The sequence below is a fragment of the Lactuca virosa genome, chromosome 8 (genome assembly GCF_052849685.1).
Source record: "Lactuca virosa cultivar CGN04683 chromosome 8, Lactuca_virosa_CGN04683_v6, whole genome shotgun sequence".
NCBI classification, from domain to species: domain Eukaryota; kingdom Viridiplantae; phylum Streptophyta; class Magnoliopsida; order Asterales; family Asteraceae; genus Lactuca; species Lactuca virosa.
In genome coordinates, this window is record NC_136433.1 from 222,113,435 (window position 1) to 222,137,743 (window position 24,309).

Consider the following 24,309-nt stretch of genomic DNA (forward strand, 5'->3'; position numbering starts at 1 on the left):
CCGACTTACAAAGCAATTCAGATAGAGATGAGTTGGGTGATGAAGTTAAAGATAAGTTTCCCGATAACCTTTTTTACGGTATGCCCCATGTACCATCATGCCCAGTTGATATTAATGAAGATATCCCAACACAGATGGTAGACATGAATCTTCAAAAGATTGAATGTGAGAGTATATTTAAGAACAAAGAACTTTTAAAACGGTGTATTGGTAAAAAAATGTCTTCGAGAAGGTTTTCAGACGAGGACAAGTAGATCCACCAAATCAAGGTATGAGGCTGTGTGTGTTTCGAAAAATTGTTCTTGGTTACTAAGAGCAAAAGCAATTAAAAATTTTGATGGACTTTTCCAAGTGAATAAATTTGTTGATGTACACACATGTTCTTCAACAATTTTGCAACCTAATCATCGACAAGCAAACAAATATGTTTTGGGTGAATATCTTGCTGATGTTTTGGCTGAAGATTATAGTAGAGTTTATCGGGGAAAAGATATTATTAATGATATGAATGCTCAATTGAATATCAATATCTCATACCATCAGGCATGGCGTGCGAAGCAATATGCATTGTTGTTGTTAAGGGGTACGAAAGAGGATTCTTTTACCAAACTTCCGGCTTATTGTCACAATTTGGTCAAACATAATCCGGGTACGGTGACACATATTAAAACAGATGGTGATGATCGCTTTGAGTTTTTGTACGTCGCACTTGGTTGCTCGGTTAGTATTATAATATTTTATTAATTTTTTTCATTTTTATTTTGGTGTATTTGAATAGATATACAATGTATTGTAGGTACGCGCTTTTGTCAAATTTTGTAAACCGACCCTAGTAGTAGATGGAGCCCACCTAAAGGGCGAGTTCAAAGGTACCATGTTACTTGCAGTTACTAAGGACGGACAAAACCAAATATTACCGGTTGCATATGGTATATGCAAAAATGAGTGTACCGATTCTTGGACATGGTTTTTTCAAAAACTACGTGATTGCATAGGCAATATGCAGGAGCTTACAATTATATCTGATAGGTCTCCATCTATAGCAACATCCGTTGCCAACATTTTTCCTCACGCTCATCACGGAATACGTGGTGTCCATTTGTATTTCAACATAGTATCTAGATTCGGGAAGAGTAACACAGTTAAAGGAATTTTTTGGGAGGCTTGTAGGGCGTACACAGTTGATGCTTTTGGCGCTGCCATGGATGTTATGAAAAAGACAAAAGAACCAGTATGGGAGTACTTAAAAAGTATAAATCAAGAAACTTGGTCAATGACACATTTTAAAGGGAACTGATACAATCTTATGTCGTCCAACAGTGCGGAGTCTATAAATGCATTATCTAGACACGCACGTAAGGTGTCGATACTTATGTTGATCGATTTTTTTCGTGCAACAATGCAACATTGGTGGTTTCAAAGACGTAACTTTGCAGGTATTAAGTTAATTTTTAATATTAATGTTTTATTAATTTAATGTTATTGATCTTAACTTCTTCATTTTGCCTGTTTTTTTAGCGGAAGCAACAACAATACTTACCCCTTGGGCCGATGATATTGTAAAAGAAAACAAAAAAAGTTTTAGTAAGTGGGATGTTTGCATGATCTCAAATACGAAATGTGAGGTCAAAAAGGGGGCACAAAACGTGATTGTTGATTTCCAACATATGACATGTACATATAGGCATTGGCAACTTGATGAGATACCTTGTGGTCATGTCATAAGATGTTTAACAGTGAACAATTACCAAGACTGCTCGAGGTATGCATTAAATGCTTACTTTACCGAAACACTGAGGAAAACGTATGAGGAATCAATAAACCCTTTGCCAAAGCCATCTGAATGGGATATCCCCGATGATTTGATGATTGTTAAGCCACCTATAATGGATAAACGTCAGCCAGGCAGGCCAAGAAACACAGACCGCATTCCATCCCAAGGCGAGGGTCCAATTAGAAAATAGTGTTCTACATGTGGTCAACTAGGACACACGAGAAACAATTGTACTAGAAGGGCGTCCGGTAGTGGAGCACGTCGCACAATTTCTACTGCAGAAATGACATTTAATATTGGTGGTTCAACGAGTTGCTCACAAACCTATGACGCTGATTTTGATATAAAACAACCTTGAAATGAAGAGTTGTTAACTTATTATGTATTGTAATTTTTTATTAAATCTTACAAGACATTGCTATGCTTTCATATTTTAGTTTGGTTTGTAGATTATAACAATTAATGAAGCTTTTATATTATAAAATTTAGTTTGCAGATTATAACAATGACAAGATGTTATTTAAAAAAAACAACAAACGATCATTTTGCAACCAAAGGTGTATCATGATAATATTACAGCAATTTTGTAACTAATTTTTAAACTCAGGGAACTGCAATGGGTACTTCTTTTTCTCCATTGTTATATAGTCATCCCTAATTCTCATTTTGTCTTCCAAACGATCTTTTTTCACCATAATGTGTATCAACAGCTCGTCCTTCTCAGCAAGCCATTTTTCAGTCGTTTTGATTGCCTTCTTAGTCTTTTTTATCCATTCTTCATGCTCTTTGATTTTGTTTTTATTGAGGTCTATCCATTCTTGAGCTTGTTTGCATTCCGATGCAATATCATTACCACGTTGAGTGAGAAGTCGGGATGACTCTTTGTCCTCTTCTTGTTGTTCTTCAGCCTTCTTCAATTCTTCAAAATTTTCATCTGACATATATGGCCCGACCGAAGAGGGTGTAAAAAAAGGGTCGACTGAATCACAGTAGTAACAATCTACTTCGTTGCATGAGCAAACTTCGAATTTGTGTGAGGAACTCATAATAAAGTCGACATTATAAAAAACTGGTGCTATAAGTGATATTTACACATACTAGTCTAAATGCTACAATTTCGTAGTCAGAGTTCTAATTCATAGTACAACTTTGAAATGACTAGACATTAATGACAAGTCACTGTAGTAACCTGCAAATCGTAGTCAAACTCTGAAGGGACGAGACGTAGATGATTGTTTGACATGATAAGTCACTGCAGTAACCTACAAATCGTAGTCAAACTCTTAAGTGACAAGACATAAATGACTGCTTGACATGATAAGTCACTGCAGAAACCTGCAAATCGTAGTCCAAATGCAACCATTTCGTAGTCAAAGTTGTAATTCATAGTCCTGTATTTATTAATATAAATAGATGTTTAAGATCTAAAAACCAAACACCCAAATCACCTAAACGAAACGAACTCCCATATTTAGAAATGTCGTCGAATGCAGCAAGTTCTTCGAATGAAGTACCTGGTTCCAATTCTGAAAGGCCATGGACGACAAATAAGGTGTTGGTTCTTACACGATGTTGGCTAAGTGTTAAGGATGGTGTATCGTTACTTGCTCCCCCGCATTGCCTAGTAGTTGATGAATGGACTCGCATAACATCTTTGTTCAACCATGAGATGGGAGAAGGACAACAACGAGAACAATCAAATGTTGTTACTAAATGGATGGATGTAAAGGAAGAAGTGACATGGTTCAATCATGTCACACCCCGATCCTTGTCGGAATCGATCGAGGCGTGATATATTGTTCAAAGTCTCATGACAACTATGTTATAATATGATTAGATTCAATTAAGTACTAAGTATGCAAACAAGATCCACAACATACAAATACAAATCCAAATACGAACAACATTTATTACATCAAATTTAAATAGTCTTGTGGATTTCTAAGGCACAACCTATTTTTCATCAACTTCATTCTTCAAATCTGCATCATGGGTAAAAACAGGTCAACTACGAGAGTTGGTGAGTAATCTAATTTTAGTAGAGAAAATTGTGAAGTTGAAACCTTTATAATTGGAAATTTGTTTTCTTTTGAAGTCGGCAAACAATTGTATTTGAGATAACGGTTTATAAATCAAAAATTGATTAACAAATGATAACAACAACAATAAGTCCTCACCCTATATATACATATGTATATATATATATATATATATATATATATATATATATATATATATATATATATATATATATATATAATATATATAGGATGGAGCATCTAATCATCATACATACTCAACCACGTGCGATCAATCACCTTAGCGTCCCAAGGCGGGGTGGTCAACCCAATAGCGCTATTATTGTCCATAACGTACCTCAAGAATACGGGCATAGTCATGGAGATTAGACTAAAAATGGTAATGCACTACAAGTACATGTAGCGTAAACAAACAATAGTTATACAATTAATGACTCACGTATAAATGTCCCAACGATGTCTCAATTGTGATAAAACAATAAAATGAAGTTGGAATATATTAGAACCACATGATACACCCAAAAAGTATTGAAAATTATAAAGTATGGGGTAGATTACTCACATTAGTCCCAAAACGAAATGCGTGTGTCGTACGATAGACGGTTCGGGTCAAAATGACGTAGAACCTAATATAATTAATAGTTTTGGTTTAGGAACTGCTAAACGAGAATAGAGTACTAATACAAATAATTAGACACATATTCTTATATTAGATGAATTAACAATAATTCATTTTGATTATAATATTAAGGTATTCATTTGTTAAATGAATTTTAAATTGAATTAATTACTTTGCATAATTAATTTATATTTTCAATTTAGGCCAGATTTTAATAATTTCTTATTAAAATAATAACTTCCCCAATTATAATTATTTACAGATTTTAACAATTATTTATATGAAATAATCATTAAAATGCATTTTTACATGCTTAAATACTTAGGAAAATGGTTTTAAATAGTACACAGTATTGAAAAATTATGAAATTATTAGGAAATCATTATTCCATACAATATTAATTACTGTAAAATTTTTATATTTTTCTGAACTGTTTTAGTATTTATTTAATACTTTAATGATTAAACAACAACAAAATTCGGGAAAAATAATAAATGATTCCCAAAAATTCTGTAAAATTAACCATAGTTTTATAACATGATATAGAGCCCAGTGTATAAATCTCGGATATTTGTGACTATGGGAAGTATTTTTTATATATTTCATTATTAATTAATCAATAAAATCATAAATAATAGTAAACAGTAATATAAATGCATGAAACTTCATAAATTATGTTTAATCAATATATTGGTCATCCCAGAATTTTCTCAGAATTTATTGAATGCAAAAAGTATTTTATATGAATTATTGCCCTACTTTATTGCAATAATTATAGTAATTCAATAAAAATAAGTTATTTTCTGAAAATTTCCAGAACTTCTTATTTTATTGATGGGATTCTGCGAAAAATCAGGTTTATGCATAAAATGAGTTTTAGATATTTTGGTGGATTTAATTTGTTTCTTGTATGAATATGAAACTTTTAACAACATACATTGATGAATGCTTCAAGAGGGATGAAGATTTAAGTATAATAGATTGTTCTTGGCTGGAATATGAGTATTTCTTGGATGAATTTCGAGATTGAGAGTGAGAGAAAGAATAGAGAAGGTTTAAGTGGTGAAGAGAATAATGTGTTGGGAGAAAAAGGAAAGGAAAGTGGATGGGAGGTGTGAGTGGGAGACCATGGGAATAATCTTTTTTTGCTTTTGGTGGTCTTCATAATTTCCCACTAACACAAGCATCTTTTACATAATTAATATAAGAGTTTTATAAAATTTAATGTAAAGTTTATAAAAATAGAGTTTTATAAAATTTAATGTAAAGTTTATAAAAATGGAGTTTTATAAAAGATGAGTTATTATTTGATTATAACAATCTACTTTGATTTGAAGTTTAATTATAGCATTCAAGTTTGATTCTTTTAAATTTAATTAGAGCATTATACTTTGATTTGTATTTAATATGGTATCATAATTTAATTTGATTATAGTTATAACGTTGTACTATACTATGTTGCTATTAACGTCAATTTATATCGTAGTGTATGAGTTTCGATCCTATTAGCGTCAAGTAATCTTGAGTAGGGTTTGAATGAGATTGCGAGAGGTTTCGTTTGTGATCTTTTTGAGTGTCCGGCTTCGCAACGCAAGGTCCATAGACCCCGTTAAGCCATGATTTAGTGTCCTACACAATCCCGATGATTGGGCAATAGTGTTTTATCGCTTTGGTTCGTTGTTTAGCACTGTTAAGGCTAAGGAATATCAAACACATGAACTTTCCAAATGATGTTTTCTCATTAAAATAGCGAATTGTACAGTGATTACATAACGTAAACCGTAACATACAAGGGTTAATGGAGTTGACCGGTTTAACTTGTTGACTTTGTTTGACTTTGACTTGACCGAAATTTGATGGTTGTCACATCATCCCCCCGTTAGAGGGAATTTCGTCCCGAAATTTGCATTTTGACTGGGACTTCAAGAGTTTGGAAAAAGATGTGGAAAACGTTTCGTAGTACAATAAATTGATTATGGTGAGGAACAACCCTCCTGATGTCACATGACGACCTTGGAAATTTCTTATTGTAACTTGAACTGAGTCAATTTAAAAGGAGTTTATTGTTTTGGGATGATAGAGTATTCTATGTGTGCTTTTATACTCCCTGTTTTATCCTTGGTATTACCACTATGAATATTTTATAACGTAGTTAGCGAGTTCCATCACTACGAATGTTTCAACAAATTTTGACGAAATTTGCATTATAAGTCCTACAAGTTCTTTTATAGTCGATTGACGTAAACTAGTCGTATATCATTAAGATTGCAAGGGCATTTTGGATGGGTGACCCCGCCTTAAGCCCACAACCAAACAAGGAACAAGGAATGAGGCGAAATCACACATTCTAAGTCCATAGAATCTTAATGATATATGACCATAATGTTTACACTAGCCCTCATAGATTCCAGGGGAGTAGTATTATTGGGCTAGAAGTAGGAATTGTAGTTCAAAATAAAATAGTTATAAGCCTGCTATCTTCAAACTTGGGCTTTGGCCCCTCCCGATTCCTAATCAGAATAGTCCAATACTCCCAATTCTCCAAGCGACCAAGCGGTATCAAGAAATCAAAATCGATTCATCCCCATTTTCCCAATTCGCTGCCTATCTCGCCTGCTGTTCATTTGTCGCTGTCTCGCCAAGTCAGTCGCCTGGTCTCACTCTCGCCAATCGCCATCGCCAAGTGCCCAAGTCCCCATTCACACTTCACAGAAATCAGGTATGTAATCCCGAGACCCAAATCCTGTTCAGATGTTCTTTCTTTTCTGATTGTAAGATTATTGATTGTTGGTGTTGGCGTATTGCACTGCTGCTGCTGTTTTCTGTCAATCTGTTGCCTATTTATGCGTTACTACTGTCTTACTGAGTTTCCTTTTAATTTGGCTGTCATTTGCGATTTGGCGATTTGCCAATTTGATTTATAAGTTATGAACTTATAGATTTGGTTATTGATTTGGTTATGCTTAACAGCTTGTGAGCTTCAAACAAAACTGAAAAGTGACAACAAAGATTGATTTGGTTATTGGTAAATGAGTTATTGGTTATTGTTCTAATTTTGAATTTGATTTTGTTTTGATTGGATCATTTGTTCCTTCATTTTGATTTTTCTAGATATAATCATGGGAAAGATGAAAACATTGAAAGAGAAATTGTTGTCTGCTTACTAATATATCATTCATAATCTGTTTTTAAAGACATTAAAGGCTGTCGGGCTGAGTTGTAATTCTTTTTCTAGGTGTTTTTGGTGTTTATTTGTTGAAAACAATCTGTTTTTTTTAATGTTAATTTCAGTTTATAATATTTTCTCCCCCCCCTCCAAGTTAATTGTTCAAGCTCCGCCACTGATAGATTTACTAGTAAAAACCCTGAGTTTTTTTTTTACATAGATGATAAGACTTATTTGGGTTTTGCCGTGTTCTCAAGATTCATGGTTTATATACTTGAATCGATGCTAGTTTTAGTAATAAAAAGAAATTTAGAATTTAAACGTCGAGGTTAGAAGCTTGTACTGATATTTAAGGGGTTAAAAATAAAGTTTTATTAGTTACCTATAGCGACACACAAGTCATAATTTGCATGTGAGAAGACTTGGAGTACTTTCTAATTGGTTCGTGTGTGAAGACTTGGAGTACTTTCTAACTGGTTCATGTGTGAAGACTTGGAGTACTTTCTAATGAAAAGTGTGCTACTGGGGAAATTTGAAACTGGTACGTAGCTTCAAAGTCAAGAATATGCAGTAGGCATGTGATGTATTAAATGCATGAGGCACATAAGTCATAATTTGCGGCAATATATACGTATATGTGTGTGAATTGAAGAAGAAGGTTACAGCTCAAAGACCATATATATTCATTTCCTCTTTATTTGTTATTAATTACTTCTCCCACTTCACTTATATAAATCATCACATTCTTACCGCAACTTTTAACTTCTCCCTCACAAATGGATCCACATGCAGATCATCAAAACTCCATATATGGCCTCGATTGGTTTCCGTACTTTGATCATCAAGATCTTTTCAGGTATATATAAACGTCACTCATTACCCCATCTTTCGCACAAAAAAGTGATTTTGTCTATATTGATCAAAACATGGTTTGGATTTGTAGTGATCAAAAAGAGTCTTCCATCGTGTTGGATTTGATTATCTTGAGTTTTTAGATTTTTGCAGTGGTGACAGGCTCGACCATCATGATTACGAGTTGTCGGAAAAATTGCATGAAGTGCTCAATCAGAACGTTTCCACAGTACTTAACAAAGATCAAAACATCATTTCTAGAAATGAGTTTCACGATTTGGATCCCCTTGAAGATATAAGCTTATGGGATTGTTGGGAGGATGGTAATTTACCATTGGTTAGTTTCAGTGAAGACTATAAATCCGGTGGTGAGGCTACATGTAGTTCTAGTGCTGCCACCACTGATCACGGTGGCCGGAAGGTGGCAAAGAGATTGAGACCATTGGAGTTTGAAGAGATAGCGAAGTACTTTGAGATGCCGATAATCATGGCAGCAAAGGAACTAGGGATAGGGTTAACATTGTTGAAGAAAAGATGCAGACAGCTAAACATAAACAGATGGCCTCATAGAAAACTTAAGAGCCTTCAATCCCTCATTCAAAATGCCAAGGTAAACTACGATAATAACCTTCTATACATTACTCATGCATGTATGCATGCACTTGGTAACCAAAGTAGTTTTGGTATTTTCTAAAATTTTAATTATTAGTTTCTTTATAACATAAACATAGGCCCTAGGCATATGCCACATCGAATCAATTGTTTTACTACGATTTCTGATTTATATTTACATAAACTTAACTCATTGTAAATTTTGTGAACTCACACGAAAAATATATTGCATCTACCTAAAAAAACTAGGAGTTGGGATTAAAGGAGGAGGTAGAGACGTTAGCAGGGCACAAGAAGATGATGGAGAAATTGCCAGGTATGGAATTGACAGAATGTCACACCCCAAAACCGAGAACGGCGGAATACGTTCTGGGGTGGAGGACGTCATGTACAGTATCATAACAAAGCATAATAGTAAAGACAAGCAACAACATCCATTGCATTAAGATAATAATTGTAATACAAACGTGTTTAGTACAAATGTTAGACACAAAAATACAATCAAAATAAAGTGGAGTCTTATATGTGCTCCGTCTTCTCAAAAGCTGCATCCGTACCTGTCTACTGATGACCTGAGAATACAAGTTATTTTGAAAACGTTTATCAGCATAAAGCTGGTGAGTTCATAAGTATTTAGTGTCATTTCCTGTATAAAAATGTTCACAATTATACATTGTAAACGAAAGTTTCGGTGTTTGAAAATAGTATGAGCCCTAGAAAACCCTATGTTTTCCAGAAAAAAAGTAGTCTCCACCAAGACCCAATGTTTTGTTTGTTCCTTTGATAATGTACAAGTTTTCCCAGTAGTTATTAGTTTGAAAATATAGTTTGACTCTATCCATGTATAGTAATGAGAAAAATGTTTTACCCCAACAGTATCACTGTCGGCCATATGTAATGAAATGCAGACTCTAGGTAGTATTAAATGTACAATACTCCTCAGGGAGTCTGTTGCCTTTAATTCTTAAAGTATTAATTAAAGGTTTGAATGTGAACTCGTACGTAACCATGCTGATTGACGATCGAATCCCTTTGACCCTCCGAGTCATATGTAAATGTGACATTTTGTCACCCCTGGGCCTAGACGGCTCGGACTGTAGCTAGCAGTCGGGATGTGGGAGTGTCTGTCCCGTATAGATCTATACACATAATGCCCGCTCTCCCTCCAGGAGACTCTGGTTACGCGGTGATAGCACAAAGATGTTTCGTATCGAGAAATAGTATGTCACATTCTATTTTAGTAAGTTCTCTTGTATAGTATGTAGTGTTCTCTTTGTATAGTACATAGTGTTCTCCTTGTATAGTATATAGTGTTCTCTTGTATAGTATATAGTGTTCTCCTTGTATAGTATATAGTGTTCTCTTGTATAGTACATAGCATATATTGACTCACAACTGAACTGACTCTGGTAGTTGTCATGGCAATAGTAGCATTGAGTAGTATCCCTTAACTATACCTATTATAGTTAAATAGTATTGTTGGTTGCATGTCTTTGATATCCAAAGGCATTGAACTGATATGAAAACTTTTATATCTGACACAAATATATGCGATATATAACTAAGAATTCAACGAGAGTCGGACTAATAACAAAATACCCTAAGCCCACAATCAAACAAGAACAGGAAGTAGGGTGAGTTATTAGTCCTAAGTCCTTCAAGTCTTACTTATATAAATATATTGGTGTAGATATGGTTTGAGAATAAAAATTAGTTTAAACGAATTTCAGAAAATAGTTTTATAGTGATTTAACACGAAAATGAATTTGGTAAGCCTTTGAAAACAGTTTAATTGGCAATATAGTTGAAAATATAGAAAATCCCTTTTTGGTGGTAAAAACAGTTAATAGTGTAGAAAATCCTTTTGGTTGCAAGTTATAATTCACATGCGATTGTTACTATAACTTATTTGGTTCAACTTGTATTCCCCCCCATAAAACAGTTAAAAACATTTAAAAAGGTTCATTTAGGGGTATGAACTCACCTGTAGTGAGTGAAGTGGATGGAAACGCCGAGTAGGATGCTAGGTGTCAAGTGAGGACTTGAACACACACACGGATCCTATGTAACATGTAGTGATGTATAAAGTATCTAATTAGTTGTGTAATCACTAATTAAGTGAGTAAAGGCACTTTAATGTATGAAAACACTTTGTTTCAAGTGTTAGGAGTGCTAAAGGTGGCGTCTAAGGAGTGTATGGCCTCACTATGGAGTTTACACTTCACTTGGCCACACTTAAGTGTGTTTACGGTTGGGAGACCATTTCCCCCATGAGTTTACGGCCGTAAACTCATGGAAATGGTGAGTTTGTGTGTCTAAAGGTCTCATGTATCACAAGGAAGGTTCCTAGGATCAATTCAAGGGCTTGGGAAGTGATTAGGGTTCAATTGGGTACTCCCTTGGAGTTTACGGTCCTTGGACCACTCCTTGGGAGTTTACGGTCGTAAACTCTAGGAGTTTACGGTCGTAAACTCTAGGGTTTACGGCCGTAAACCCTTGACCACTTCAACCATTTCATGTTTCAAGGTCCTAAGCTCATTTACACTAGTTTTTAGTTCATCAAACAAGCTAAGGAAGGGTTTAGGGGCATCAAAACACCATTTGAGGTGTTTACGGTTTTTGGGTTTACGGTTTTCGAATGTTCAAGAACCGTAAACTCAAGTTTATGGCCAAAAAGTCACCATCTTGGGTTTCTTTGTCCATGCATGCAAGTTCTAGACTCAAATACAAGCCATGCAAAGTGTTTGGAGCATTAAAACACCCTTGGAAGGTGTTTACGGTTTTGGGAGACGTTCCCAAACCGTAAACTCATGTTTACACTTCTTTGGACATGTTTTAGGGTTCTAAGATCATCCAAGCAAGTTTCAAGGCCATTAGTCAAGCATTGAAGAGGGTTTGGGGCATCAAAACCCTTGAAAGGGTGTTTACGGTTTTTGAACATTCAAGAACCGTAAACTCATGTTCATGGCCAAAAACTCATGATCTTGTGGTTCTAACTCCATGCATGTAAGGATCTAAGCATTAGAAGAGGTTTGGACGTGTTTTGGGGCTTCAAAACCCTCTTATAGGAGTTTACGGTTTTGGGAGGCTCCCCAAACCGTAAACACATGCATGTTGGGGTATTTGGATGATCCAACTCGAAATAGCATGAATACTAAGCTAGAAAATCGAGTTAGGAAGATTACCTTTGATTTTTGGAGGCTTGAAAGTGGTGTTCTTGAGCCAAACCCGATTTTTAGAGAGAGAAAGTAGAGAGAGAAAGCTCCAAGGTGGGAAAAGGCTCTAAAGGTGGGCACTCCTCCTTTATATATGGCTGCCTAGTAGGAACCCACCATACACTGTCGTTTGAACGGAGCTAAATGTTTTTACCGGGTAAACTAACCGTAACCCGACTTAGTTGTTTTTATTCCGTCATTATATATTATTTATTTTTATAACTCAAAATGAATTATTTTAATAAATAAAAGTTAACGGAAAATTTTAATAGAACTAACTTTTATTAACGGAAACGGGTTATAGTGACGGAGTAAATTTCGGGTTGTCACACAGAAAGAACAAAGAAGCTTAGGCAAGCTTGCTTCAAAGCTATTTATAAGAAGAGAGGACTTAACAATCCTTAGTCCTTACCTTTTATTTTAGCTATTTTGTTATAATTAGTGGATTTTAATCTACATTTTATGTGTTTTTCTCTTGATAGATTGATACCCTTTTTAGTTTCATTGTGTTTGTCTATTGATTTTTAATGCAAAAATTTTTGTATAATTTGGGTATTATAGTTTGTATTATGTATTTAGCTATATTCTAGATTGCCGACACGACTACGCTGACGACTCTATACCAGAGGTCTATATAAATAGACTTATGAATTTAGTAGGAATAACTTGATTATAATCTTGTGATTTGTTCCATGTCTGATCCACTCCTAAGATTCACTCGACATGCCCCCAGTTATGTGTAATTAAAATTTTATTAGACTGTTGATCCTAATGAGTCTACCCTAAGTCCACAACCAAACAAGGAACATGTCAACTATGAGAAACACGCATATGGACTTGTGAGTTATTTGTAAATTGATTATGGAAATAAAGTTTTTTTTTAGACATTGTTGGGTAAAATAATTGTAAAACACTTGTTGGGCCATTGTTAGGAGTGTTGGGCACCTTTTGGGCTTTCCATGGTTACTAAATGTGAAACATGTAGCACTTGCGTGGGCCCCCACAAAACTAAGTTTTCACATTTTTTCCCACTTCTAGGCCCATTAGGGAACTTAATAGTCCAATGAGTTGGCCATTTTGGAGTGTATCCTTTCGGATACGTTTGATAAGGTCGGGTATTTTGATGGCTCAAAAGTAATGTGAATGACGCGCTTTGGCCTATAGGTTTGGGAACTCTCGCCTTTGGTCCCCAGATAAGCAAACTGGTCCCTCGGTTGATTGGGATGTATACGAATGCTTACCTAGTCAGGACTTTCGGGCTACCGGCACCTCCCCCTTCCAGTTACTACGCGTCAATTACTATGATCCTATCCGACTAGAGTGGATGACTTTGAATTTCCTATGAGCTCTAAGGAATATATATGTATATACATTTTTTTAAACCACTTGAATATGTGTGTGATTTTTAGAGAAAGAGGAGAATATTCACCAGTGTATGCACACATATAAGTGTCAGGAGTAATACGTATGCACTTAAGGGAGCAATTAACACACAAAGGTATTCCTAGGATTTTCTAAGTGTGAATTGCATGCAGTTGTGTGTGCATTTTATAAACTAGCATACGAGAGGACCCTAGAGGCTATAGACTAGGTCAAGGCAATTAACCTAATTCCCTATAGTCAAGGGCTCTGATACCAATCTGTCACACCCCGATCCTTGTCGGAATCGATCGAGGCGTGATATATTGTTCAAAGTCTCATGACAACTATGTTATAATATGATTAGATTCAATTAAGTACTAAGTATGCAAACAAGATCCACAACATACAAATACAAATCCAAATACGAACAACATTTATTACATCAAATTTAAATAGTCTTGTGGATTTCTAAGGCACAACCTATTTTTCATCAACTTCATTCTTCAAATCTGCATCATGGGTAAAAACAGGTCAACTACGAGAGTTGATGAGTAATCTAATTTTAGTAGAGAAAATTGTGAAGTTGAAACCTTTATAATTGGAAATTTGTTTTCTTTTGAAGTCGGCAAACAATTGTATTTGAGATAACGGTTTATAAATCAAAAATTGATTAACAAATGATAACAACAACAATAAGTCCTCACCCTATATATACATATGTATATATATATAAATATATATAGGATGGAGCATCTAATCATCATACACACTCAACCACGTGCGATCAATCACCTTAGCGTCCCAAGGCGGGGTGGTCAACCCAATAGCGCTATTATTGTCCATAACGTACCTCAAGAATACGGGCATAGTCATGGAGATTAGACTAAAAATGGTAATGCACTACAAGTACATGTAGCGTAAACAAACAATAGTTATACAATTAATGACTCACGTATAAATGTCCCAACAATGTCTCAATTGTGATAAAACAATAAAATGAAGTTGGAATATATTAGAACCACATGATACACCCAAAAAGTATTGAAAATTATAAAGTATGGGGTAGATTACTCACATTAGTCCCAAAACGAAATGCGTGTGTCGTACGATAGACGGTTCGGGTCAAAATGGCGTAGAACCTAATATAATTAATAGTTTTGGTTTAGGAACTGCTAAACGAGAATAGAGTACTATTACAAATAATTAGACACATATTCTTATATTAGATGAATTAACAATAATTCATTTTGATTATAATATTAAGGTATTCATTTGTTAAATGAATTTTAAATTGAATTAATTACTTTGCATAATTAATTTATATTTTCAATTTAGGCCAGATTTTAATAATTTCTTATTAAAATAATAACTTGCCCAATTATAATTATTTACAGATTTTAACAATTATTTATATGAAATAATCATTAAAATGCATTTTTACATGCTTAAATACTTAGGAAAATGGTTTTAAATAGTACACAGTATTGAAAAATTATGAAATTATTAGGAAATCATTATTCCATACAATATTAATTACTGTAAAATTTTTATATTTTTCTGAACTGTTTTAGTATTTATTTAATACTTTAATGATTAAACAACAACAAAATTCGGGAAAAATAATAAATGATTCCCAAAAATTCTGTAAAATTAACCATAGTTTTATAACATGATATAGAGCCCAGTGTATAAATTTCGGATATTTGTGACTATGGGAAGTATTTTTTATATATTTCATTATTAATTAATCAATAAAATCATAAATAATAGTAAACAGTAATATAAATGCATGAAACTTCATAAATTATGTTTAATCAATATATTGGTCATCCCAGAATTTTCTCAGAATTTATTGAATGCAAAAAGTATTTTATATGAATTATTGCCCTACTTTATTGCAATAATTATAGTAATTCAATAAAAATAAGTTATTTTCTGAAAATTTCCAAAACTTCTTATTTTATTGATGGGATTCTGAGAAAAATTAGGTTTATGCATAAAATGAGTTTTAGATAGTTTGGTGGATTTAATTTGTTTCTTGTATGAATATGAAACTTTTAACAACATACCTTGATGAATGCTTCAAGAGGGATGAAGATTTGAGTATAATAGATTGTTCTTGGCTGGAATATGAGTATTTCTTGGATGAATTTCGAGATTGAGAGTGAGAGAAAGAATAGAGAAGGTTTAAGTGGTGAAGAGAATAATGTGTTGGGAGAAAAAGGAAAGGAAAGTGGATGGGAGGTGTGAGTAGGAGACCATGGGAATAATCTTTTTGCTTTTGGTGGTCTTCATAATTTCCCACTAACACAAGCATCTTTTACCTAATTAATATAAGAGTTTTATAAAATTTAATGTAAAGTTTATAAAAATAGAGTTTTATAAAATTTAATGTAAAGTTTATAAAAATGGAGTTTTATAAAAGATGAGTTATTATTTGATTATAACAATCTACTTTGATTTGAAGTTTAATTATAGCATTCAAGTTTGATTCTTTTAAATTTAATTAGAGCATTATACTTTGATTTGATTTTAATATGGTATCATAATTTAATTTGATTATAGTTATAACGTTGTACTATACTATGTTGCTATTAACGTCAATTTATATCGTAGTGTATGAGTTTCGATCCTATTAGCGTCAAGTAATCTTGAGTAGGGTTTGAATGAGATTGCGAGAGGTTTCGTTTGTGATCTTTTTGAGTGTCCGGCTTCGCAACGCAAGGTCCATAGACCCCGTTAAGCCATGATTTAGTGTCCTACACAATCCCGATGATTGGGCAATAGTGTTTTATCGCTTTGGTTCGTTGTTTAGCACTGTTAAGGCTAAGGAATATCAAACACATGAACTTTCCAAATGATATTTTCTCATTAAAATAGCGAATTGTACAGTGATTACATAACGTAAACCCTAACATACAAGGGTTAATGGAGTTGACCGGTTTAACTTGTTGACTTTGTTTGACTTTGACTTGACCGAAATTTGATGGTTGTCACAAATCAAGTGTGTAATTATGCGAAAAGTACCAAAATTCGTTGTCGGGGCGAAGAAGAGTTCTTGGAAGTTGTTACAGATTTTTACATCTGTGAGCGTGACGATAGAGACTTCGAATATGAGGAAGTTTGGAAGGTTGTTAAAAATAATCAGTATTTCATGTAGACCTCTCTAATTTCCGTTAATAATAACCCATGGACTTGTTTTTTATTTTAATGCTTTGTTTGTAGTATTTCGTTGTTTTTCATGTAATTGTTGTAATGTTTGTAATGGTTCATGGAATTCTTGTTAGTAATGTATTCTAATGAATTGTGAAAACTAATGCAATGGGCATTTATTAATTAAAATTAAACATATAATATGCATCCAATACACACGTAATACATGAAAATAACCTAGTACTCACCTAATAAATAGAAATAGATTTTAAATAAATGGGATATATTTCAAAATATTCCAAGGGGCTTCAAACTGGAATTCCAACCCGTCACTTAATGACTTGTATTCCTCCTTAGCAGCTACCAAGATGACCTCCTCAGTAGCATTTAAACGGGTGTCGTCAATTTTGGTATAAACATCGTTGAATAATAGAACTTCGGTTTTCATTTCATACCATCTTGCTAAGATGTCTAGTTCGTCACGATCGTTTCTTGTAGTCATTCGGTTTTCAGCGTTTAAAATATTGGTTAAACGACTCCAAAACATTGGATCGTTCAACTTGCTGGTCTCGTACACATGAATATAAGCACGTGTAAGAACCAAGAACTCGTCATTGCTCCATGGTATATAACTCATTTTGATTGAAACAAAGAGAGTAAAATCTCAAAAATAATATATGAACAACTATAACATCGTTTAGTAAACTATTTATTTAACTTAATGTCAATTTATAGTAGTTTATACACAATATCGCAGTCCAATCTTCTAATATGTCTGCAATTCATAGTCAAACTTAACTGACGAACGCAGTGTACTAAGTGAGAACACAACAGACCACTGTTCGAGTTGACAAGTCATTCCGTCGAATGAGAACACAATACACTGCTACTTGAGTTGACAAGCCATTGCACCGGGAAAATAAGGAGTCGCTATAAATAGTTGTTAATATCCATTTTAATTGTATCGTATTACTTCTCCCCTTGCAATTATGGACTCACCTGTACCACATATATGGAGGAACGAAGAGGAGGTCGCTTTGGTTCAAGCTTGGATTGTAACTGTAGAGGAGGATTTTCCACCGGGTCCCCCACAAGTTCGCGCTGGATAATTTTGGTCTAGTGTATGTCATTTGTTTCACCATTTAATGGGGCGTACTCAATATCGAAGAAGAAGAGATGTCAAAGCGAAGTTTCTGGATTTGAAAATAAAGGTGAAACAATTTCAACGTATTTATAACGAGTTGGATAATGAACATGCAAATATGGATGAAGACATTCTGCGACAGGTGGCTTTGGAACTATACCGTTTTGAATATGATGGTAGCGAGTTTACCCACGCAGATGCATGGAATCTTTTAAAGAATGTCCCTCATTTTTAATATGCATGTTGGTTAAACTCTAAAGCTGCGTTCCTTGGGTCAATAAGTTCACGTATTGGTTGGCCTGAAACTAATTGTTCCATAAACATACAAACAAAAACACCGCAATCTCCCAAATGGCTACTTTGTTGGGGAACATTTGTTTCGAATATGAATTGCATATTCAATGGAATCCTTGGGATGTTCCTCCGGGCCCAATAGTTAATCTTGTCTAAATAATCTGCCACCGAGCTTCAAATTTGGTAAAGGTTCCATCAGAGTTGAATTTTTCATAAGCCCCTCTACCGAGACTGTCATAAATATGGACTTCCATATTCGCCAATCGTAGTTCCCCAAATAACCAGTGATTAGGGGCTGAATGAATCGGAAATAGGACTTGTATAAGGATAAAAAAGAAATAAATTTTGTTTAGAAATAAGAATACAAAAACATAACGACAATAACGATAATATTTTCAAAAAATAAAATTTAGTTTACCGTATCGACATCCCACCAAGCAACCATGAAGTTGGGGTATTTAGCAATACCAGCCATAAACGCCCTCCAATCCTGCCATTCCTCCAGAGCATGGCAAACAAAAAAATTTGGCGGCATTATTGTATGTCGGTCGCTATCAAAACGTCTCTCCATCAGTAGTCTATAGCAAAGGGTGATATGTTGCACAAAATTATGATACTTTTGTTATTAACTAAAAAAGAAAATACTTTTAAAAAAATAGATTAAGTATTATTTTACCGCTGCCTCCAACCATCCGTCGTGTGTATGCCCAAACAAGGCGCTCCAAAATTCTCTATCTAACACCAAATTAAACAAACAATGCTGCACGTCATATGAATGAAATAAATAATTATGGATCACAACCTCACCGCCTGCTACGTAAGGTTGCAGGCGCAACACGGAGAAGTCATGAGCAACAACAAATGCTGGAGGAGGAACGAGGCTTGTTGATTTCATATCAACCTTCCTTTTTGGTCTTCTTTTTTGCTTCAGTGTTGTATGCAGCTAAAACAATATTGAAATGTTTAGATCTCTATCTTTCAAATAATTCACATAAAAAAAATTCTATTATTACGATATAAGTTTTTAAATTAAACGAATACCTCGGTGTACAGAGGGCACACATACTTTGATGGATTTCGAGCCCTCGGTCTATCGGGTATAACTTCTTTGCCATCAAAACCATAAGCATCATAATAATTTACATTTCCCGTAATTTGTATTTCATCTTCCTCCGACACCTAAATTAATAAGCAAAAATCTCTAATTAAAACATGTTTCAATCTACTAAATAAAAATTAAAATAAATGTAAGTATAACAACCTCTTTAGCTTCATTATCATTTACATCAAACACATCATCATCAAATTTGTTCCTACTACAACCCGCATTCTCATTCCTCTCCTCCAACTCCTACATTAAAATTAACACATTATAGTTATTAACGAAAGACACATTAGAAATTAATTATTAAAATCGTAAATGTAATATCTATAATAACCTTGTCGTCTTCAGTATCACCAAACATATTTTCATTTGTATTATTTTTATTCATCACTTCATCTTCTACAACCTAAATTTGCAAATATAAAATATGAACACAAATATTCATATATGTTAATAAATTAAAAAAAATAATGTAGCGTGTAACTAACCCGTTCATCAAATTTTGTTTAGAATACTGCAGGCTCCTCAAAACTGATGTTATTCCATAGATCTTCGTTATTCACTTCTTCAACAAACACATCTGTAGGTTCTCGGTTCGTAAACACATGTTGCTCCAGTGCATGTAGCCGTTTCTACACCTCCTCTAGGTTGGGTTTTCCACTGCGCCCACCTCTACCATGAGAGCGACCACTAGACGACATACTAGACGAAGATTCGTCTTGTCTCCTAAAATGGTCCCGTACTGGGGATGGAACTGATTTCCGTTCACCATATACATACTCTTGAAATGACATATAATAACAAGATGTCATCTCATCATCACTCGGTGACATTTTATTTCTTGGTGGTTGTCCCTCCTAAAAAATTGAACATAACAAAAATGCATATAAAAGTATAATAATTAATTTTATTAATAATAAAAAAATATTTATAAACCTGTATCTTTGAAAAAATCTTGTTCACATCAACCCATTTCAATTTTTTTGTCTCACTCCATCGTTTTATCCGAGACATGTCTCTATTTTTTCTCAATACAAATCCACAGGCACGAACAGCCGGAAACATCTCATATATCCATATCTACAATTTTTACAATTATAGTAATAAAAGTTAAAATTAAAATAACTAACATAACAATAAAACTATTTAAATATAAGTAAATTTTTATACCCTAATTGGAGCCGTAAATCCTGAGACGGTGTATTTTAAAGTTTGACGACGCTGTGATAAATATTTATTTATCTTGTTCTATGTATCCTCAAGGTCATCATACGTAAAATCCCATAAATAGTTACCCCAAACGAAACTAACAAAACAAAAAAAAATTTAGTTATAATATAAATTAACATTAATAATATAAAACTTTCAAAGTAAACAAAAAATACATGTTCCAGACATTCAAATTCTCAGCAAAAAAAAACCAATCTTGTGGCACGCGATCATTTATTTCTTTTCCCAAAAAACTTTCCCATAAAATGTATATCAAACATATTCTAACTGCATCGGCGTCGTCAACTTCTAAGAATGGTTGATTTAAAATAAAACTTTTCAGGTCACCGAACTATTTGTATAGTTCGGAAATAGCCGCTCACGCAATAAACATCTTTTTTTACTACTAACTATTTTTTCTGACACTTTTTTCCCGATGTTTTTTGGATACTCCGCAAATTTCAACCCGGTTATCGAACAAAACTCCTCCGGCCCATATACCATTTTCGTATCGCCTACTCTAAAATATAACCGTTTTATTCCATCTGGAGATAAAACAGCGTCCGACCGTATCTGATGAAGGAACGTTTTGTGGAACAGCAATCCGTCCCCTTGTAAACGAGGGACGTCCAACAAGTAACCAAATACTGTATCTCTAAATATATCACGTCTCACACCATCTAGCACTTCAAATACTTCTCATATGTTACACCCCGATCCCTTTAAGTTTACAATAGCTTTCACATCGAAATTATTATAATCATGCTGCACAAAACACAATAACATATTAGAAAACTAAACAACTATTTCATTTTAAAATATATGATTATTAAATGCAATAATAACATAAACAATAATAACAATGCAAATACAAATATTTAATAAATAATTTATATATTTACGATAAAAAACAATAACATACTATAACAATTTTTCAACTTAAACGACAACTATATAAACAATTTTCCAAGTTATACGACAAATATACAAACGATTTTTATCTTTCTAACTATATGAAATAACATTTTCTAACCATATAAACAAACAATTTTTCAACTAAAACGACAACTAAATTAACAATTTTTTAACTTATACGACAAATATACAAACAATTTTTAACTTTCAAATTATATAAAATAACATTTTCTAATCATACTATAAATTTTTTTCTACTAAAACAACAAATATATACAAATTTTCAAGTTATACGACAAAATATACAAACGACTATTGTACACAAATATATAAAATAACATTTTCTAACCATAATATAAAAAATTTTATACTTCACCAACAAATATATACAAATTTTCAACTTATACGACAAATATACAAACGACTATTGTACACATATTGTAAACATTATTTTAACCATTTTTCAATTTATAAAAACAATTATACGATAAGAATATACAATTTTTCAAGTTATACAACAACTATACAAACGACAAATAACATATTCTAACAATGCTATATCAATTTATCAACTTAATCCACTAACCAAACATATTGTAAACATTATTCTAACAATTTATTTAACTAATAACTTAAAAAAAATTAGCATATTCTAACCATTTTACTAAATGTACAACTACCCAATGCACACTCTACGCAATCTCTACTTGTACATTAATACAACCACTAACAAAATAGCATTTAAACTTCAAGTTTACTAATAACAAATATTAAAATTATCAAATACAACAAAATTACCCTATCACAAACAATATAATTTTTTTTTTACACTAATTAATACAATAAATAATAAAATAATAAAGACATATACTAAATAAATGTTAATTAAAACATAAAAAGAATTAAAATCTAACCATATTTTCGGAATTGTTGAAATAATCGTCCATTTTCTTCAAGAAATCGTCAAAATGAATCCCCAAGAGAGAGAGAGAGAGAGTTTTTCTATATTGAAGAGTGAAAAATGAAGAAAAAAAAATCGTTTTATAGATTTTCACAACCAAAATCGCAGATGAACAGTACAAATCGCAGATGGACTTTTCCATCTGTGAATGTACAAGTGCCTAAAGCACAACTGTGATTTAGGCACTTGTACATTCGCAGATGGAAAGCCAAAATCACAGATGGGGCATTTCTATCTGCGAATTTAGTGTTTATTTTTGCAATTTGTATTTTTTTTTACTAAATTTATAAGGTAATCAGTGTATTTGGCTAATTTTATAATTTTATCTGATAAATATAAACCATTAAATCTATATTTTGTGTAATTGTGTTATATTTATCTTATACTATCCAAATGCCAATTGAGTACCCATTTGACCTTCGTCCTGTCTTTTCTCTTCCTGAAACACTCAAGTCACCATACTGAAATCTAAATATGTACGCTATGTCGACTCTAGCCATTCCATGTCTTCTTCTCCATACCATCTATACTCGCCTGACACAGCCAGACCATTCCATGATTGACAGCTTGAGGGCTAGGGTTTACGTTTCCGATCTCCCTACACACTTTCAAAATTTCACTTTAGAGTTTCATCGCAGTGTAGGAATTACCGAGTGAGGGTAGGGTTTACAACCACAAGCGCAAGTGGAACGCAGAGATATCTTGATTTCGGATTTCCTCCTCCAGATTTCCTGATTTTATCTTCCAGACTTTCACTTCAGAAGGTAAATCTTGTCTATTTGTTAATTGATTTTTGTTTTTTCTGGATGTCCAGATTCCGTGATTTCATTCGTTATCAGTTAATAAGTAAATTGATTTGTATTTTTTCTTTAGGTTTACAGTTCTATACAGGCTACTGCTATGATGTCTCAAAATGAGTCGAATGATAAAGAAGGGATAACCGAGGTGGATGTAGAAGTGGTGAACACAAATACAAAAACTATGGGGGCCGAATATAAAAAATTGATGAAGATACTTTAGTTCATCTTTTATTAGTTTAAAATTATAATCTTGCATTATTAACTTTGATTGTAGAATTAGAAAAATGTAGTATTTCTAAAAACATCAAAGATATGGGAATGAAGGTACAAACTTTATATATTTAAAACTACTATTTAATGTTTTGGGCTTTTGGCATCACTAATTTGTTTTTTATGATATTTTTGACAGCATGTATTTGCTGCTGTTTTATTCTGTTTTTGACAGCATAAATAGTGCAGTTTCTTTTTGTTGTTTGACAGGATCATATTGCAGTTTTTTACTGCATCAGTATTGCAATTCTTTTTGCTGTTTTGACATGTTTTTAGTTGTTTTTAACTACTAATTTTGTTATTATTATTTTTTTTTTTGTAGAATTGCAATTTTTTGTCATGAAGGTGCAATTTTTTGTCATGAAGCTCACTGCCTTGCGACTTGGAAGTTTTTTGGGTCATCAAAAGCTCTTGTATTGAAATGAAGAAAAGTTGCACCTTATGTTTTTTTTGGTTTGTTTTTGTTTTGATCCTTTGTGAAAGAATTTCTTGCAATTCGATCAATTCGATAGAGGTCGTTCATCAATTTCACAAATAACCGATAATTATTCAGATACGTTTTGAGCCAATTTCACAAATCAGGGGAGAACATGTCGTGTTATAAAGCAAGAATGATTCTAAAGTAATTACAGTCGAATTAAATTAGGGTTCGTGATGATGTATCTGTGGGGATGAAAGGACGGCGGGAGATCACTTTGAATCGTGCTATTTTTTTTTTTTCCAGTTTGACATTAGTTGGCGTTGAAGTAAGTTGTTGATCGCTGTGGGTAATGTAATCGACTTCTTCTTCTTGTGGAGGAGGCAAATACACAACAGATG

At 33.3% G+C, this 24,309-nt stretch overlaps 1 protein-coding gene and 1 long non-coding RNA gene across 2 annotated transcripts; both read left to right on the forward strand.

Moving 5' to 3' along the window:
- Positions 1 to 874: 874 nt before the first annotated feature.
- On the forward strand, positions 875 to 1,964 carry LOC145131278 (uncharacterized). The gene is made up of 3 exons (XM_079065992.1): positions 875 to 1,239; positions 1,321 to 1,436; positions 1,519 to 1,964. The coding sequence occupies exons 1-3, from the start codon at positions 875 to 877 to the stop codon at positions 1,962 to 1,964; spliced, it is 927 nt and encodes a 308-aa protein (XP_078922118.1).
- Positions 1,965 to 22,837: 20,873 nt separating this feature from the next.
- Positions 22,838 to 23,567, forward strand: LOC145129229 (uncharacterized). Its single transcript, XR_013717392.1, has 2 exons — positions 22,838 to 23,184; positions 23,294 to 23,567. It is a non-coding gene; the product is annotated as an uncharacterized LOC145129229 (long non-coding RNA).
- Positions 23,568 to 24,309: the final 742 nt, after the last annotated feature.